This window comes from Dendropsophus ebraccatus, chromosome 2 (genome assembly GCF_027789765.1).
Source record: "Dendropsophus ebraccatus isolate aDenEbr1 chromosome 2, aDenEbr1.pat, whole genome shotgun sequence".
NCBI classification, from domain to species: Eukaryota; Metazoa; Chordata; class Amphibia; order Anura; family Hylidae; genus Dendropsophus; species Dendropsophus ebraccatus.
Window position 1 is genome coordinate 112,407,799 of NC_091455.1, and position 21,585 is coordinate 112,429,383.

Sequence of the window (21,585 nt, forward strand, 5' to 3'; positions counted from 1 at the left end):
AAGTATAGTCCAGCTCGCTCATGTGTGGACAACCTAGTATATATGTATTATATAGGAAGTATTTTCAACATAAAATAAACCTTTTTTTATTATTATCCCTGAATTGTAATAGTCCTTTAATGTTCGTGTGTGTGTTTGTGTGTGTGTGTGTGTGTGTGTGTGTGTGTTTTCATGTTCAAAGTATTAAAAATTCTTCATAACTTGAATGTCTAATTTTAGCTTTCTTCCTAATTTTCCTTATGTTGCCAAATTGGCAAATGAAAAAGGGGCATAGAAAAACTAATTATTTATATTACAAGCAGCTTATTTCAGTGGAAAATACCCCTAAAAGACATTTGTGCCAACTCTTACAGTTTCAAAGCCTTTATAGTCATGTTTGTATCTAGAAAGCACACAACTTCAAAGGGTTTTAAATAAATATAAATGCAATTATTAACAGGTATTTACTTTTCATGATTTGGAATAGAAAAAGATCCAGTCTTTTGTAAAAAGAAAATAATATTAAAAATGTGACTTAGTTTTAAACATAATAAATTAAGTACATATTTATAAAAAAGACTAAAGAAAACTGTAGATTGAGTTTCAGCGCGATCATGTCATTTGATAAAGAATTGATTGAACCATGATAAATGAAGATTCAATATCATTATGGAGTGTAAACATTACACTGCAGGATTTCTGGATTATTTCTTTTCTGTGGACTGTTCACCTACTGTGACTGGCTTTATTTTATTTTGGTGGCAGAAATACTAACACATAGTGGATAATTATAAATATAAATGAACCTTTTAACGACCTATACACGGTGACTCCCTACTAAGGCTATGTTCACACACAGCACTTAATAAGTGTTTGGCTATGTTCACACATCAAAAATATTGAAATGGCGGCCAATTTTCATATTTTAACCCTTTGAGGACCAGGCCCAAAATGACCCAGTGGACCGTGCAAATTTTGATCTTAGTGCTTTCGTTTTTCGAGAGTTTTAGCACTCTCAGTTTTCTATCTACAAGCCATGTAAGTGCTTGTTTTTTACAGGAATAGTTGTACTGTGTAATGGCGTCATTCATTTTACCATAACATGTATGATGGAATTCCAAATATATTATTTATGAAGATATAAATAGGTGAAATCGTAAGAAAGAATGCAATATGGTAACGTTTGGGGGGTTCCTGTGTCTACGTAATGCACTATATGGTAACAGCGACATGACACTATTATTCTATAGGTCAGTCTGAACACAACCATATGCAGGTTACACAGATTCTCTAATGTTATATATATATTTTTTTATGAAATCCTTTTTTTGGCAATTAAATATTAATAAAATGGGCCTATTGTGACGCTTATAACGGTTTTATTTTTTCACCTACGGGGCTGTATGGGGTGTCATTTTTTCCGCCATGATCTCTAGTTTTTATTAATACCATATTTGTGAAGATCGGACATTTTGATCACTTTTTATTGATTTTTTTAAATATATAATGTAACATAAAATCGGTAATCTGCGCACTTTTTCCCCTCTTTTCGTGTACGCCGTTTACCGGTCGCAATGAAGCTTGTTATATTTTAATAGATCGGACAATTACGCACGCTACGGTATATTATATGTTTATCTATTTATTCATTTTTATATGTTTTATTTATATAATGGGAAAGGGGTGTGTGTTAGTGTTTTGAACTTTTTTTTTTTACACTTTTGAAGTCCCTTTGGGGGACTTGTACATACATTACTTTGATTTCTACACTGATGAATGCTATGCCATAGGCATAGCATTGATCAGTGTTATCGGCGATCTGCTCATTGAGCCTGCCTGTGCAGGCTCAGTGTAGCAGATCGCCGATCGGACCGCATGGAGGCAGGTGAGAGACCTCCGGCAGTCCGTTTCAACGATCGGGACCCCCGCAGTCACACTGCGGTGGTCCCGATCGGTAAGTGACAGGGGACTCCCCCTGTCACTTACACTTAAACGCCGCAGTCGCGCCGCGATCGCGGCGTTTAAGGGGTTATTGACACGCGTCAGCGCGATCGCTGCAGCGTGTCATTACCGGTGAGGTCCCGGCTGCTGATTGCAGCCGGCCCCCACCTGCTATGAAGCGCGCTCCGCTCCGGAGCGCGCTTCATAGCGGGAAAAACACCCAGGACGTAAGGTTACGTCATGGGTCGTCTGGGGACAGACTTCCATGACGTAACCCTACGTCCAGGGTCATCTAGGGGTTAAAAAAATGTCTTTTATTGCCGCAATGTAACAGACTGCAATGGCAATGCATTGAAGTCAATGGGAAGACAGACGTCCAATGCACACAGTGTATTAAATAATGGACGTTTTTGCTGCAGGCGTCAAAATAATGAACATGATCATTATTTTCGGACGTCTTTTGCAAACAGCGGACATTTTTTATTAGTAGTTCACACACAGATTTTCTTTTGTCACCGTTCTTTCTCCATTTTTACAATTAGGGTACAAACACACACGGCTTATACGCTGCGTATTTACTGCTGCGATACGCAGCAGATACGCAGCAGATTACATCTAAATAACTGAGCACAGTATCAAATCTGCTGCGTATCTGCTGCGTATCTGCTGTGTGTGTTTGTACCCTTAAATTCAATGGACTTTTCAATTAAGCCGCACCCAAAGTTCAATTTTAAACGGAGCTGAAAAAACGTTGTGTGAACACAGCCTTTTTGTGGCAATTTTGAAGCAACTCGTGAATTATGCAATTGCGGAAAAATAGAAATATTTATGCAGCAATTTTGACAGAAGTGTGTCAAAACTAGCACTATTTTACCATGGTTGCACAATTTCCAGAAAAACTGCATCAAAATGGTGGCATAAATGCATAATTAACACTAATTAAATGCCATGTGTGAACATAGCCTTAGAGCTGCTGATAATGGCTGGAATGGCTTCATCACAGTCCCAGGGCAGCCCAAAATCTTTGCTAGGTCTCCCATGGTGGTCTGACTTGGCCTACAGCAGGCTGCACCAATGTAGTGCTGAGCTAATGGATCGATGCAGTACATTGATTACATTAATACTGCATTGATCTATGTGGAAATTTGAGTTGCTAATACAAGTCACCTATGGGTTTCAAAAGTGTTTAAAATATTTTTTTAAACAGTCTTAAGCCTATCCCATAAGAATGTTAAAAATGTTGTGTGTAATATTTTGCCTGCGATAGAGCCAAGTTTACTAGTGAGTATTGACCTAGAGTTTCGTCCTGCATTTGTGTACTTGGTATTCTGATTTCTGGCTTTTGGACTTGGACTACTCTCTTGAATTACGCTTTGTACTGCGCCACCCTCTTGTTGCTGACTTGAAACTCTGACCCTACTTTATTGTGTTGCGTTTGCCTTGTCTTTTGTTCCATGTTCACACTTAGTAAGGATTAGGGACTGTCATTCAGTTGTCTGCTGGCGTTAGGGCTGTTGAGGCAATCAGGCAGGGACAGCAGGGCAGGCGCAAGCTTTAGGGCTGGAACTGTCTTTTGTTTTCCTGGCCCCATATCCTGACATCCATTGTGTTATTATTGAAAATACCTTTAATAAAAAATTTAATTCATCCACCTCGATGAAGATTGCTGTCAGAAAGTAAAATGCACTACTCTGCACTGCCCCTGGCTCAATCTCCTGATCAGGAGGTGAAATATTGATTGTTAAAAAAAAAATGCATCAAGATAGGTTGGGATACTATTCTTCTGTACATATTCCATATATCCTTGCAGCACTGGGATCATAGGATCAAATCTCACCAAGAACAACATCTGCAAGGGTTCCCTCTGGGCTCTCAGGTTTCCTTACAAGTTCCAAAAACATATTAATTGTTAGCCTCAATTGAACAGGGACCAATTTTGGTGATGAAATCTCTGTACAGGACTGCAGAATATATAAGTAACTATATAAGTAAAGGAATATGACAATCAACCTGACAAGATTAGTGTGATGAATCTCAGTATGGTGGCCCTAAAACACTGCTGAAATGTGGCAATATGGTGATAAATGTGGTACAGTTCTGTGCACAGCGATGTCCCCTTGCAGCACAGGCTTTGCAAAAAGCCACAATTTTTTTGTGCAATGCCTTGTTTGCACAAAAATTTGTGACTTTTTACAAGGTCTGTGCCAGACACAGCCTTGATAAATTCCCCTTTAGTGGACTACAAAACATACAGCAATAATGAGAAAGATAGTAAGAAAGGTAAATTTTGTTGGTAAATGTATCTATCATGTTTGCTATTTAAAATAATAATAACAGTAATACTAATAATCATTGCAATAATGCTTGACTTTAAGGTGAAAAGCTTCTAGTTATGTAAAGGTTAACAATAAAAAGGCTTTGGAGAGGTGTGCATGGTACATGTTCTATTTCTGTATAGCACAGAATGCTGAGCTCAGTATGTTACTAAATGACAGTGTCCAGGGATAGGATGTCAATGGTTCCTACTCTAATTATGGTAACTCAGAGTTCTCCACAGGGATCAATGCTTAATGCTTAATTTGTTTGTAAATTATATTAAGGTTGAAAGTTACCATTAGCTCATTTGTTTACCATGCAATTAAAGCAACATCTTTAAAACCCAAATGTATTTATTTGTATTCAAATGTTTAGTGATTACAACACTGACGTTTAAAAGCAAGAGGATATAAAATGTCAGCTATATTTTATTTCAGCTACAAGAATATATACCAAGTACAATACTTCACATTAGACCTGTGAATCTAAATGTTTTAATGGGTAGAAAGGATTTAACGACAGACAGTTGAGTCATCCCACTATCCATTGAGTTTAAGGTTAAAAAAAAAAAAATCATGTATATGCAGAATTTATTAAAATACATGAGGGAAACTAGGAGTCACAGTTTGAATATAAAGAATAAAGGAATTCCTGTGTAGAATGCAGAGAGGGGTGACTGAATAATTTAAACAACTCTAATATAAAGACAGACAAGCAAGCCGCTTTATTTACACTAGAACAAAACATGAAAGTGTTCAGGGCTACAGGCATTATACATTAGACCTAGGGTAAATATTCCCTTCAACAGCAAGTAAATACAATTTTTTCCTTCTTGTACCATGGCTTGAGAAATGGGTAGGTAGAAAAAAATGCCAGTTTTTGCTATCTAAAATGCTCCTATTATGCAATATTGGGGTAACATATTTGATATGGCACCCCCTTCTGAGTGTGTTTGTTTTTTTTTGTTAATCACTTTTCTGGACTGTAACCAGCTTGTGACCAGTGAAACCTTATGCAGTTAAGCTATAATTTTAAGGGAAACTAACAGCAGGTTAGAAGTTTCTTACCCGCTGCTATATTCTTATAGCACAGAGAATGAGGATGAATGTAATTTTCTTACATCATCCTCATCACTGTTTTCAGGAAATCTTGACTTTATTTGATATGAAAATAAGGTTGTGGCGGTACTCTGCACTCCAGCGTTTATCATTGCAGAACATTGGATGAATATTTCTTAGGAAGGGCAGGGTGGCAGGGGTGGATCAGTGCACCAACCTGCCTTATCTGCATTCTGAATAATGTCAAGATTTCCAGTAAACGGCATGAGGATGCATGTAACAAATTTACCTTAGTCCTAAGTGCCCTATTTGCTTTTAAGCTAAGGGTTGTTTCTCCTTTCAAGAAAGCTATAATCGTGCTGCATTTGCTAATGGGCCAGCTACAAAGATAGATAGGTACTGGACCATCCAGAACACTCCAAAACCTGCCAAGTCATGATGGGAAATGTAGCTGTAAAAAAGCTACAGCACTGTGAGTTTTGACATCCATGCTTTATCAAAAAGATTTTATAAGACACCATCTAATGACAGAAACTCAAAGGGGTTGGCCACTTTATAGTAAAATAGCTCAGTGTACAGTATTAGTAGGTGTATGGAGAAGCATATGACCGTGCCTTACCTCCATTATCCTACATAGGCATATACAGGTGGACACTGGTGGTCAAAGCATGGTAACATGCTCCTCCATGTCAGCCATCTTATTAATAGACTCAAAACAGAGCAGGACAGCACAGCTTTATGAGGTACACAGGGAGCTGCTGTCAATATATACTGTGAGTACATTTACTAATACTGTATACCGAATTATTTTACTATAAAGTGGCCAACCCCTTTAAAATATTAAACTTAACCTATAATATCCTGTGAATACCAACACAGGTATTTTATTTTATAGGATATTCATAGTTTATTTCATATGTTAATAAGAGGTTTTGACACACTGGGGGTTGGGCTATCCTCAGCTGCCTGTGTACTATAGGATCAAAATCAGCAGGTTAGATACTTCTTACCTGCTGATAGTTTCCCTTTAATGGTGTTATAAGAAGTTTTTTTTTCTGTTGAAAAAAAAAAAGTGTAGGTAAGTACAGCGGTAATATAGCAGGCCTTTAACGTATAATACATATTTGCATATATCCCCAGCAAATAAAAATATACCTGTAAGTAAATATGACAGGGTGCTATGCAAGCCACTCTCACTTTTATGTTATTCAAGCTGCAAAAAAAAAAGTACAATTGAAATACCATCTTAGGGAAGGTTTGCATTTCTTCTTAGACATCTACCTACGTGATAAATAAGAACATATTTATAAGCAGATCTTGACATTTACCGGTGACAGCTGCATAACTGATTAAGGGATTGTATTGTAAACTAAAACACAAGCAGATATGATTGTTGACTACTGTTAAACCAAAGTAAAACATTGTCAGGAATTGCCAGGAGAAACAAAACTATGCTTCAGTGGCTTTATGAAATGCTGTGCATATGTGCGTTGTGTCATGTTTAAACACATTTTATAGCGATAGATGTAGCTTTGTAAAGCCATTTGTTGATAAATACATCATAGTATATATACTTAGCTCCAGTAAATATGTTCAGTATAGCATATAAATTCTAAGATAATTGATGAGGAAAAGATGAGAATTTATATTACCATGTCTCTACCGGACTTAATAAGCATGAAATGCAAACACCATCATTCTCTGTCTCCATGCTTGCATTATATTGGTGTGATTTAAAGGAAAATATTTTGTTTGGGGGAGAATAAGCCAGCTTTCTTATAGCAAGATTCTTTTTGTTGCCCACAGCAACCAAACAGAACTCAGCTTTTATCTTACCGTAACAATGTGAGCAATGAAAGCTGAGCTCTAATTGGTTGTTATGAGCAACAGAATGTTACTATAATGTCCCTCCATAGTGTGTCCGGAAACATTTTCATAAAGGTACTGACCTTAACATATATATACAGCATTTACTCACTGTTCTCTCTATTCTGTTGTTAAATCTATTCTGTATAGGCATCTAAACAAGGTTATTCTAATGGTCCTGTCTTTTTAAATGTATACAGAACTTAATAAATGTTATTATTAGTTATTATCACAGCCTGTCTTTTATAGGCATCCATTTGTTAACAATTTGACCCCTATGTATGTACTCTACATCTGTTGGCCAGGAAGGTTTCTGTAAAAAAATTCCTATTGCACTTGCTTTTTGTTCTTTCCTGTTGCTAGCCATTATTATTGTCTGTTTTCTACAGACATCCAGATGCCTGTACCATTTGACTCAGAATTTGGCACATAAGTACATTGGGAGTTTAGAAAGGTCCTGACCTTGTCAGATGTACTCAGCACTCACCAACTCTTAATCCTTCTTATCAACTATTATTACAGTCTGTCCTGTACAGGTATCCAAATGCCTTAACAATTTGGCATTTCATTGGAAAAATGTAAGGAAGTCTATGGCGCTTAAGGTTTTATTGACCACAAGATGCCAACATCTAACATACATAATGATAAATTTGAAGCTGCTCAGGGCATATTCATTTCAAAACAGTTCAGGGCATTGAAATTCTTTATTTGCCTGACTATAAGAGCAACTTTTAAGCAATTCCTGAATTTTATGGTACACAGTGAGGATTACTTAGCAGCGAGAAGTCCGAGTTGCCTTGTTAAAAAACAAAACAAGAAAACTTCCAAATAGCTCAAGATTCCGCCCTGACATCCTTCATGTGGTTTTTCAGTAGTCCTGTTCCTCTGCTGTTCTTCTTCCCCTGCAGTAAATAATTCCCCTGTAGTAAATAATTTGACCTATCTGGAATATTCCTTTAAAGGCAGTGTCCATGAAAAATATTGTTTATAATTAAATCCAGCTCCAAACTCTGAAAGTTTTTTTTGTATTTACAATTATTAAAACTGAGAATTAGACAATTATGAGCATTGCTTAACTAGGAAACAGATGTCACCAGGATGGACTTTGTGAAGAAGGCAGTTGGATGTTGCATTGACATATACCACTTATCATTGTTGCAGACCAAGTACTTTTCTACAATGCAACGTTTTCCCTGACCTACAGGATAATGTGTCCTAATCTGTCCTAATCAATAATACCCTGGCTACTTGGTGTAGCCTTACTTGCACTCCTGCTACCAAAATAAATAAATTAATTAATAAATAAAAATGAAGAAAAGTGTAAATATATACAGTATCAGGTATACATTAAACAAAATATGTAGGGTCATTCAAAAATGATGGTGCAAAAATATAGCCTTGGTGTTTGTAATCATGAGAACAAATTTGTTAACATGAAAAGACTCACTGATTTCAAACTGATTTCAATTGGTGTCACAGGAGATGTCTAGATGCCAGATCATTTATGTTCAAGCACCTACCATCATGTCATGGGCATGATTTGATTTTAGGTCAGTGGCTATTTATAATCTTACTTTTGCTACAGGCCTTTATTTTGTGCCATCCTTTTCAATCACCCTGTATTGATATTTACAATGTAATATTATTTAATGTAAATAAATAAATAAATAAATAAGATTTAGCATCTCGGATGTGGTCATGCATTAAACATTTTTATGCTTACATGCATGGGCTCCCAGGATAACCTAGAATAAGTACTCTTAATAACCGCCGTGAAAAGGTTTGTCAGAGGTTATTAAAAGGTTAAAAACTTGTAACCGTTTTTCTTCTACTAGCACAAATACTTTTTTTCAACATTTTTAAACACTTACAAAAAATAGCAAGAAAGTGCCTTTTCTTAATGTATTTGTAGCATGTATTTTTCCCTAGTATTAAGTGCCATTTTCAGCTGGGGAAAAAAAAACAGTTAAAGAAATGTGGAAACATTGCCTAAAAATCTAATATCCAGATCATGCTGTGCAGTGAAAGTCCAAAACAAAATGAAAAAATGTTGTTACAAATAATTTTCTGTAAATGTTGAAGTAACATCTGGTATCAGCCTTTATGACCAAAAAGCAGTTCAAATGTCAACAAAAGTGCTATATAAATGCTGCAACAGGTTATTTATGATTCTAGCCTTATCTAGCTATGCTCCCACAATATCCTATTTTAGCCGTTTCATGGCAATTTTTTGGGACAGCCATAATCTTGGCACCAAAAAGCGCCCCCAAAATAGTTAAAAAAAAAAAAAACATAGTGGAAACATACCATTAAGTCCGATAATCACTTCATGTAATAAAAGGCAATGATCAACCTACATGCACGGTGTTGGCTACTCATTGTCTTTCAATGTCTAATGATTGCCAAGGCACCCCCTACACACACCCCCAGCTTCCCATCTCCCTGCGCTCTCATCCACCTGTTGGTGCATGTAATAGTGCCGTCAGTAGGCGGGGGAATAAGGGGAGAACGAGTGTCGACCTTGCTGTGAAGAATGTAATAGGAGCCTTAATGTAAACACTATGCTGCTTTGTCATTTTTAACGGAAATCTTTTTGTGTCATAATTTTTTAAAAAGCAGCATCTGATGCAGATTATCTGCAACTGATCTGCAGCAAATCAGCAGTGTTTAAATATATCTTTTTTTTATAAAAAAAAAATGATTTTTTTTGGTGCATTTAAAATATCACAAAAGAACACTATGTGGGGAAAAAAATAAAAAGCTGTGTTAGGATTAAGGACTAGTGCTTTCCTTTGCAGAATAAATTGCTGTATGAAAACAAACATGCTTGCTGTTTGTCACATACAACAAATATTGGATTAACATAATACCTTTGAAGAGCATGAAAACACATTTTCTGTGACTTATAGACTTAAATAAATGGTTTGCATTTGAAGATTTTAGAAAACCTATCTGTGTAGGCTGGAGATAATCAAATGAAAGGACTCTAAGGCCAATAGTAATAATTTTGCCAAATATGAGCTTCAAATATCTATATCCAAAAAGGACACTATTCAGACAATATGTAAAAACTGAGAATTTACATAATTCTATTTGTCAATAAAATAATAATTAAAAAAAAACACACAGAAACTTGAAACATTGGGGGGGGGGGGGGGGGGGGCATACAACATACAACATAATCTTAAGTAAATTTACCCCTTAGTATTCTAAATACATTTTATGCTGATTCATGGCCTATTAATTATGTCCATAGTTTTAGCTTAATAGGGTAATCTGAGGAACAAAAGATGGCTGAAGAGTTCTGCTTCCTGGCTCTTACTTCCTGTGTTTCCACATCTTGGAAGTATACTTTCTGAGATGGGTCGATGAATAGCCCAATCATCATGTGCAAATGAAACCACATCCTCACAAGATGTCTAATAGCTGCACAGTGTTGCAGATGAGCCATTTTCTGCTCCCTGAAGAACCCCCTTAAGTGGAGTTTCTTGCACCTTCTAACTACTAGGGACGGGGAGGGGGTTAACTACAATATACAGTGTGAAGACAGAGTAGATGGAAAGCTGGGGCTAAGTTGTGGAACTGGGGGTGCAGCGGCAGGAGGGGATAGGACAGTCACTAGTGATAGTGAGGAGAAAACTGTTAGGGGACAGTGGGGGATAAGGGGTGGATTACATACAAGGCCTTTTAAAAAGGCTTATTAAGAAGTGGTATAGACAACTTATCCTCAGATTTTTTCTTTTTTTAAATTCCTATAAAATGCTTGGACACAGTTAACTCACATTGAATTGATGTGGCAATACTGTGAACCGAGACAATTCAGTGTACATAAAAATGCAAGACAAAAAAAATTACAGATATAACACATTGAGGCTGAGTTCACACTATGTATATTTGAGGCTGTATTTGTGAGGCTGTATAGCAACCAAAACCAGGAGTGGATTGAAAACACAGAAAGGCTATGTTCACATAATGTTGTAATTGAGTGGATGGCCGTCATTTAATGGCAAATATTTGCTGTTATTTTAAAACAACGGCTGTTATATTGAAATAATGGAAGTTATTTACCGTTATATGGCGGCCATCCACTCAATTTCAACATTGTGTCAACAGATCCTTTCTGGGTTTTCAATCCACTCCTGGTTTTGGTTGCTATGAGGACCTTACATGAGGACCAAATACAGCCTGAAATATACATAGTGTGAACCCAGCCTAAGTGTGTATTAGCAGATATCCTCCCTTGGGTATGGTTAATTCCTAGGCTATGTTCACACTATGTTAAAAAAGAGACATCTGTTATTACCACAATTTAATTGCATTGAAACCAATGGAATGCTGGACATCCAACACAATCAGTGTATAACAGACGTTGTCTGAACGTTAACCAGCAGACATTATTTTTAAGTTGTTCACACACAGTTTTTCCTTTTTCACTGTACTTTTACTGTAATTACTATTAAATTCAATGGAGTTTTCAATTAAGAACACACCCAAAGGCCAATTAGTCCACCTAAACTAGAATAATGTACCAACAGCCATCATTGCACTGACGGACGGCCAAAAAGGGAAATGACGGACGCCGTTTTTTTCTTTTCAAAAACAGAGGAAAAACGTTGTGTGTCCTGCAAACATGACTGGCATCCTTTGGAAACCTCGGGGGAGATTTATCAAAGGGTGTAAAATTTAGACTGGTGCAAACCACCCACTGCAACCAATCACAGCTCAGCTTTAGGCAGTGCTGAAAGGAAAGAGGAGCTGTGATTGGTTGCTGTGAGCAGTTTGCGCCAGTCTAAATTTTACACCCTTTGATAAATCTCCCCCCTCATTTGTATTTTAACATTGTATGAGTAAGTAATAAGGAATACAACCACTTGGAAGTAAATAATGAAGATAAGGAAAATTATGAGGAAAAAGAACACATAAGGCACTGCTCCACGTAAAAAAAAACAAAACAAAACATAATTTATTTAAAAAAATAATACAACAAATAGAAAGATTTCAGGCCGATGCATATGTTTCACTAAATCATGAACCCTGTTTATAGGAGATGACGTGTGGACATAGGGTGTGTACGATCCAAGCTGGCAATCAGCACAACAGAAGCAGAATGCTCAAGCCACTGTCTTAAAATACCTGAAAAGGTTTGCACCGTCATGTTGTTAATGGTTCTATCAAACTTGAACAAAAGTTTGGTTCGTTTTAAAATCAAACTTTTGGCAAAGTTTCAAAGGAACCCAGGTTTGATGAGTTTAGTTTGCTCCTCTCTAGTAGAGACTTGATGCTTTGTTTCCACAGGGAATTTTTATATTCAGACAATTATACTGCATAATTTGTGCCACAAATGTCTATTTCAGAGGATTTGGGCACAGTTTTGGATATGAGGTAGGCTGGGTTCACTGCATTTTTACAGCCCGTTTAACGTATCCATCCTTTTTTTTCAATGGGTACTTTTAACATACACAAAAACCTAGTCACTGGTCTCTTCAGACACACTGTAGTTCCCTTTATTCAAGAAGTAAACTATCCAAGACTGATACAAGTTTGTGGTCACTGACAAATTTAGGCCTGCACTGGTTCCTTTAATGCCATAAAGACTTGTATTTTGTTAATAATACAAAACTGGGAAAAGTTTGTGGTTACTGGCCAATTTAGACACACTCTAGTTCCCTTTAATCAAGGAAAACAGGATTATTGTTTTTTTTTTTTTCAATATATAAAATGACCAATGCTTTTTTCCATTAGCCTAGCATTATTACGCAGCATTTTTTTACAATACACAAAACAATATCAGTGGCCTCTATTAACAATGATCACAGTTATGGTTCAATTTCAAGAACAGTTTTTTGGGGGCTACACAGTGGACCAAACTATGTCAGTGGCCTCCGACTTTTAACAATAAGCGCAGTTGGGGTTCAGTTTAAAGGAGAATACTTTTTGGGGAGCTATACAGGCTATATGTATGAGAATGTTACTAGTATAGATCATTGGTGTGAAAAATGAGCTGTAGTGAAATGCCACACCGGCTATGGGACAGTGGATCTAATTTTATTTTTGTTCTAACTAGATGCTTGGGGTGGAAATGTGGGGTGAAAACAAAATATTGTGTGAAAACATAGCTATAAGGATACCTAATAAAAAGCTGGGTTCACACATTTTATTTTGTTCAGTATTTTCTGTGGGTTGAAGATGTGCAAATCTTTCTATTATTATTATTATTATTATTATTCATTATTATTTTTCTCTCTTGTCTCATCTCCTGGTTTTGACTAAAAATACTGACCAAATTATTATGTGAGAACATAGCTTTACTTGAAAACTGTAAAATATAATACCACATGCCTTTTCTGACTAAATTTGCTGATTTTGGTTGAATTTTATAGCCAAAGCCAAGAGTAGATTGAAAAAAATTGTGTTACGACAGGATTTCTTCCGATTGTACACCAAACATTATCCCATACATGCATGTATAAATCCAATATATGTGCCCTGTGTCTGGATCTACTGTATGTTGTTTTTTATGCTGCCACAGAAAATAATGGTTTTATAGCAGTATTGGTCAATTCTTATTAGTCCCACATAGATGGAGCATGGACGGGCATAACCTGATCTGACAATAGGGTATTTTTGTATAGTAACCTGTCAAGAATGCATTTTCTGATTACAATTGCTGATAAATAATTCCTAAAGAAGAGAACACTCTCAGACATGGCATCTTTCACCCTGGAAAAGCAAATGCTTTTTATCATTTATAAAACTACTGAATAGAACATTGTTTGTGGTAAATAGTGTTTTTAAGTTCTTTCAAGTGTATATTTAGCTATATAGTATATTTAGATTTTAACACATCGCTGTAAACTCCAATCATGTGTGTGTATTTTTATCAAGTGGTATAATGCTTAAATGGCTGCTATTCTCCACTTTAAATGAATGTAATCACAGGAAGCATTAAGAGCAGGGCTTTAAATTTTACACAACTAGAAACCACATCTGGGAAAAGGGGAAATACGTATTGCAAAGTTTTATTTTATCTGGAAATTGTTAGACTCCAGCACATCTGGTGAGCGCAGCTTTCTTCCATCCTCTCCTATTTCTGAACTTTGTAAGCTGTTTTGTGCTGAAAATAGGTGGAAGACTACCATAATGTAACTGTATATAAGGCTCTTTATGTGATTCACTTATATACCAGATTTAGACAATAGTACCTAGACTACTGTGCCAAATGTTTGCTAAAAACATAAAGAGGCAGATTTACCAAAGACTGGCATTTTACACACTGGTCTTTAGCTAAAGTAGGTTTGAGTAACATGAAACAAATTCATTATACAGTTTTGTATTATATCATATAATATTTTAATTATATTTGTTGCATTTGCGGCTGTGTACCACAAATTGAAATCTCATAGCTGGTGTAGATTTCATCTACTGTACAACATAGGCCTAATGTCTGTCTTCAATCATAGTAAGGGTATGTTTACATATTGTTTTTGAACAGCTGAAAAACTGCAGTCAGTCCACCATGCTCTGGTACAGCATTTTTATGGTATTTGTCTTCAAAACACATATAAACAACATTGAAATATCAGACGGAATGAGTGGGAAGAAGCGTGTGGTAGAACGCTTGACTTCCTCACTATCAATCATTTTCAACCAATATCCTCATAGACTAAGAACCCCTTGATGAGATCGCTTCTGAGACCCCAAACTATTCACAAATTTTGACAAATGCGTGTGACATCTCAAAACGTTGAGGATAGAAATTAAACATGCTTTTCTCTGCTCTTTAGTGCATACAGTAGTTTACAACCCAACATACACTCTATATTACTATGTATTACCACACATTTGTCCACAAGCTTTTACAGGTTTTTCATATGAAAACCACATAGACCAAAAATATATTTTAAGACCAGCTGTTTCAACCTTATGCAGGGCAAAATAACTCTACGTGTAAATGCTCTTAAAGAGCTATGCTCCCTAATTTTCTTTGCCACATCAAGAAGAAGCTAAATCAAGATGCCCATAACACATGGGGTTAAAAAATTAGACTGCAGCTGGTTACAAGGAGATCTCATACTATTTGGCATTTTAGATTAGCAAACTTAGTACACTATAAAAAGGCAAATAAAAGAGTCCAATATAATAACTTATCATGTATTTCCAGAATAAGTGATAAATTAAACATCTGATCGATGATGATCTGGCCTCTCAGACTCCCACTGATTATGATGAGGATAGAAATTCCTTCAGAAAATGGAGTGGAAGTGAACATGCTTGAATATTGGCAGTTCCATAGCAAATGTGTAGATTGCTGATTATGTTTGCTGCTGTTCTATTTACTCAGGGGCCAAGAGACCTCTGTTTGTGATCAATAGGCATCCCAGCAGTTGGACCCCTATAAATCAGATATTCATCACCTATGCTAGCATAATTTTCTTTGAATTTTTTTTTTTTTTTGTTATATTTTTAAGCTGTGCCACCATATACAGTAGGGGGAAACAAATATTTGATATGCTGCCGATTCTGCAAGTTTTCCCACCTGCAAACAATAGAGAGGTCTATACTTTTTATCATAGGTAACTGTGAGAGACAAAATCTAAAAAAAAAATCACATTGTTTGATTTTTAAATAATTATTTATATTTTATTGCAAGAAATAAGTATTTCATACAATAGAAAAACTGAACATTTGGTACAATAACCTTTGTTTGAAATTACAAGGGTCAGACGTTTACTGCAGTTTTTGACCAAGTTTTCACACACGGAAGTAGGGTTTTGTCCCACTCCTCCATGCAGATATTCTGGAGATCTTCCAGGTTTCGGCACTATGGCCTGGAAACATTGAGTTTCAGCTACCTCCAAAGATTTTTTTGTTGGGTTCAGGTATAGAGACTGGCTAGGCCATTCCAGGACCTTATAATGCCTCTTATAGAGCAACTCCTTAGCTGCCCTGCAGTGTACTTTGGGTCGTTGCCAAGCTGGAAGATCCAGCCATGACCCATCTTTAATGCTCTTACTTTACTGAGGAAAGGTTGTTAGTAGAGATGAGCGAACCTCGAGCATGCTCGAGTCCATCCGAACCAGATTGTTCTGCATTTGATTAGCGGTGGCTGCTGAAGTTGGATAAAGCCCTAAGGCTATGTGGAAATCATGGATATAGTCATTGGCTGTATCCATGTTTTCCAGAAAACCTTAGGGCTTTATCCAACTTCAGCAGCCATTGCTAATAAAATGCTGAATGATCGGAAAAATGTATGTTTTTTTCACCCCTATCACGGTTGGGACTGTGTTCTTAGGGTTGTACTTACCCTTTTTCTACCTCCAAACATGGCGAGTAGAGTTGATGCTCAAAAAGTTCCTTTTCCAGAATCATCTTACAAGGTTGGATCTTCCATGGAGCCCAGAAGATTGGCAGTCATCTTGTGTTTTGTCCATTTTCTAACAGCTTTTATTGCTGTTGCCTCTCCAAGTTGCGCACCTACTGTATTGTTCTGTATGCCATGGTGAAGAGGTTTTACTTTGAGTGTGTGGACAGGTGATTTTTCTATAAAGGTATTGAGTTTAACATGTACAATTAAAGCAAGTAATGAGTGAGATGAGATGATCAAATACTAATTTCAATAATATACAAATTAATTATTTAAAAATCATACAATGTAATTTTTCATACAACTGGATTTTTTACTCATTCTGTCTCATACAGTTAAAGTGTTCCTATGATAAAAGGTCGAGGCCTATCCACTCTTTGTAGGTGGGAAAACATGATCGGGAGTGTATCAAATACATATTTCTTCACTGTACATGAACAATATGTTTCTACTTTACCTCTGCTTTCATTTTGCAAATTTATTAAAATGTAAATGATCTTAATGTTTTCCAGGTGTTATTAGGACAGCACTACCAAATATGGATAGAGAAGCTCGAGAACATTATTCTGTCGTTATTCAAGCTAAGGATATGGCAGGTCAAGTTGGAGGACTCTCTGGATCAACTACCATCAATGTTACACTTATTGATGTCAATGACAATCCACCAAGATTTCCTCAAAGTATGAAGGTCCTTTTTCTTTATTTATCTAAAAAAAAAAAAAAAAAATCTATCTATCTATCTATCTCATACCATTGGCTTAGTTTCAATGCATAATAATATGTTGTTTTTTCTCAAGGCTATTAAATAATATTAATCCAATTTGTTTTTAGAAATTGTGCTGAAGGGTACAACAGAACAGAAAATTAAAAATTAAGTTTTTTCTATTTTCTTAAAAATGATAGGATATCAAACATTGCTTATGATTGTGAGATGAATACACTATTTAATGTCTGTTATATTATATTTTATTGTCTGAACATAGACTATGGGTAACTATTATTTCTGAGCTGCATGCTGCCAGTATTGTCAAAGTTAACTTCTGTATTTTTCAGACATTTTAACCTATTTGAATACTTGGTATATCTATTGCATGAGAAGGAGGCAGTTTTCATGAATTGCTATACATTTGCAGCATAAGGACAATGTGAGCACATAAACTGTGCTGGTTGTATAATTAGTGAGGATAGGCTGTAATATGCAGGCACCTACTGTATATGGACATTCTAATACTCTTAAAGTGAGAATGGAGCATACTGTAATGCATCATGAAATTATGCTCAAATAGAGTAGCTCACTGTGCATTTATCTGTAACTGATTTTGCTATATAGCAGAAATAAGAAATTATTTAAGTTGTTGGAATGGATCCAAAAAAGTAGTTTTTATTGAAGTTCCACATAAAATACAACTGATTCCGACAGCTGACATATTTCGGTCATGAGAGCTACGATTAAGATCTCTTGTGATTGAAAAGTGTCAACTGTTGGAATTTGTTGTTTTTTATGTGGAACTTCAATGACGTGCCAGACCACCTCTTCTTTCTTCAATGGTGAGCTTGCACCTAAGTGCACCAGATGGGGAGTTATTGCCTGCAGGTGTGGTGATTTTGACTATCCATCCCTACCTAATTCTGCTATATGCCCATTAGTACCCCTGCAACATGAGTTGCAATTTATGGGGTGTTTATTGCTGTCATGACAGCCAGAGATCAAACAAAGGCATCTAGGTTTTGCATGTCTGTATGTATGTCCCAGGGACTTTGTGAAAGGTTGTTTTACAAAGACGCATTGACAGACGTAATACACTTTATAAACACATATAAACTATATAACTATGTAATTTGCCACAGACAGTCAATATATCAGCACTTTTGGGGTGCTTCCATTTCACAATATAGAATCCTGAAGGCCCAAGCTCATATCAAAAGGATTATAGAGGTTGTCAATCTATAAATTACTGTCTATACAAATTTGTAATGCAGATTATCTAAATGACATTTTTTCTGGATGGACTACACTGTTCTTCTTTCTGACAAGACCAAACTGTTCTACTTTCTGAGTGTATAATAGGAGACCATGTGCTTAGATATTAGGAGACCATGTGACCAAAGTTGACTAGCCCACAGGGAGCAAAGGAGGTATGTGGAGGATAGTCTGGAATCAAATGGCAAATTTGTCGTGTGTGTGTGTGTGGGGGGGGGGATGAGGTCTGCAGAAAGATGTTATGCATATTAGTGTTTTTTCTTTTTAGCACCCCCCCCCCCCAAATTATTTATTGAAACTAAATCAATGACTTGAAAGAATCACATGTTTTAAACTAAAAATAAAATAATCTTCTGAGCATTTTTCCATGTCTCCTCCCCCCCCCCTTTTTTTTGCAAAGAAAAAAAAGTTGTCCAATAATCTTGTCTGAGGGAAGCCTTAGGAACACTTCCAAACCAATTAGAGAGGGTATTGTTAAAATGAGAGTTAAAGGAAGTAAGGAAGAACTATAAGGAGGCAAGGAAATGCCATTGTAATCAGAAATACTGTACTGGTGCTGTGTGCATACGGCCGCTGTCCTACATAGTGTGAACATAGCCTTAATATGAACTTTACTTGCTTTTTAAAACTGTCTCAGATGTTTGAGCTTCTATTTGTTCTTTTTCAACAATGGAAATACTGTTTAAGAATATGTGTTTTCACACAATGTGGTGACACTTTACTCAGTTGATACAACATTTTTGACACATTTTTATTCTTGTCTGATTCCTTTACGAAAGGGGTGATACAACACTGTGCAATCTGTTAGATCTAAACAGATATATTTAGTGTATTCTTTATCTGCTCTGGGTTAAATGTAATATACTGTAGTCTTTTTTAATAATTTGTATATGTATGAACTATAATTCCAAAAAAAGTTGGGACGCTGTAAAAAAAAGAAATAAATGTCAATAAAAACACAATTTAAGAATTTTAAATATCATAAATCCATATTTTACACAATAGAATATAGAACATATATTAAATGTTGAAAGTGAAACATTCTACCATGTCATAAGGAAAAAAAAATAAATCTAGAACTTCATTACAGCAACACAAAAACACATATTTCGAAGACTAAGGCTGCATTCACACGTTCCGTCTTCTGTCTGTGAAACACGGATAACACGAACAGTAAATGCCTGTCCTGGACTGTTTCCCCTCACAGCAGGATGTATCGTTATCATTCCAGCAGTGAGGAAACAGTTTGAATTTCTGCGGCATTGTAATGATAGAGCTGTGCGACTCCAAAGTTCTTAAAGAACAGCAATGTGGCATTTATTGTCTCCAAAAATATAATGTGCATTAAAATTAAGTACAGAAAAATATGGGAGAAATGGAATCTCATCAACCAACTAACTAGCTATTTGTGAGTGGTTTTATAGTTTAAGGGTGCCTTCACACATACCGTATTGCTGCTTATTTCTCACACAAAACTCGCATCAAACTCGCATGAAGGTAGCTGTGTTTTTTGTGGTGTTGAACTCGCCTGTGAAAATCCTATGAAAATCAAAACTCACATGTAAAATGGATTGGTAAAGTGTATAACTTAAATTGGATCAGGTCATAGGTCGTGTGCAGTACTCACCTGGTGTGTTAGTCTCCATGGATACCCAAACTTCTGGCACTAAATGGATTGCATGCCGCTCCAGGTACAGAATACTTTGTGACAGGTAAGGTTTAAGAATGGCTGCTGAATAGCGATGAGCGAGCATGCTTGTCCGAGCTTGGTACTCGTTCGAGTATTAGGGTACTCAATGGTAATTACTACTCGGACAAGCTTCTTGTGATACTCGAGAAAATGGCATTATCCTTTTCCTGTAAGTTTGGGTGCAATTTCTCAGCCAATAAACATGCAGGAGACTCTTTGGTACATTCCTGTACGCAGGGATACTAGAGAAAGAACCTAACAGCCCTTGAAAGGGCTTCAATTTTTTTTTTTTTTTTTTTATTACTCCAGACTGCTGACTTGCAGTGCAGCTTCCACGATTGTAGCAGTAAACTGTGGTGATTGACTGCTGGCAGAAGGGGGACAGCTGGTGGTGCATACAGACCCCAAAGAAATCCTCAGTACTATTATATTTTTTTGTGGCTGGTGCTGCTGCTGTTGTACATTGTATTGCTGTGATTTGTAGTAAAGCTGCATAGAACCTTACTGCTCATTGTCCTGTGTAAGAGGGTAGCATACACCATATAGCAGCACTTACACACAGATTCTATTCGACAACCTCCAAAAACTAGTGTGACCACTATATTTTCTCATCTGCAGCCAGTCATCAGGGGGGTAAGGGTCGAGGACGAGGGCGTGGGGTTCCAAGCCATGCAGTGGGCAGAGGCCGAGGTTCTGGGCAGGGTGACACAGCACCCGTTGAGGAGGGAGCAGTGGCACACTGCAGACATTCAGTCCCTAGCTTCCTCTTGCAAATTACAGGGTCTCAGAGTACACCGCTATTAAAACTGCAGCAGTATGAACAGATGATCATGTAATCACACATTTTGGGTGGTTCATATGGTACCTCTGTTTTAATAGTTCCCTGTGTTCTCACTGCTTATATGCACAGTTTTGATAGATTTATAGTCCGAGAGCGGCCAGTAGTTAAGTATAGGGACAATCCTTAGGGACACTCCCTAGAGAGCGGTGGTGTGCTGCCGCGGCTCCGATTGCGCAGAGCGTCGGGAAGCAAATTTAGCACTGTCAGGCTAAATTTTGGGGTGGTTCATATGCTACCTCTGTTTTAACCCCTAGACGACCAAGGACGTACCAGTATTCCCTGGAAGTTTGTGCCCAGATGACCCTGGGTGTACCGGTACATCCTGACCTATGAAGCGCGCTTCGGAGGTGAAGCGCTTCATAGGAGGTGGAAGCCAGCTGCAATGCGCAGCCCAGCCCTCACTGTTAATGACAGGCTGCAGCAATCGTGCTGCAGCGTGTCATTAACCCCTTAAACGCTGTGAATGCGACGCAACAGCAGCATTTGGCTATATTCACACTACGTAAGAGACCGGCCGTTCAGTGACCCCAGCCGGTCTCTGGCCGGATC

At 36.9% G+C, this 21,585-nt stretch overlaps 1 protein-coding gene across 1 annotated transcript in view; it reads left to right on the plus strand.

Moving 5' to 3' along the window:
• LOC138784621 (cadherin-18-like) overlaps positions 1-21,585 on the plus strand; it is a 295,998-nt gene that overhangs the window by 168,840 nt on the left and 105,573 nt on the right. Inside the window, exon 4 of the mRNA XM_069960244.1 lies at positions 17,037-17,204. Within this exon, the coding sequence (XP_069816345.1) occupies positions 17,037-17,204 (168 nt within the window). The remainder of the gene's footprint in view (positions 1-17,036; positions 17,205-21,585) is intronic.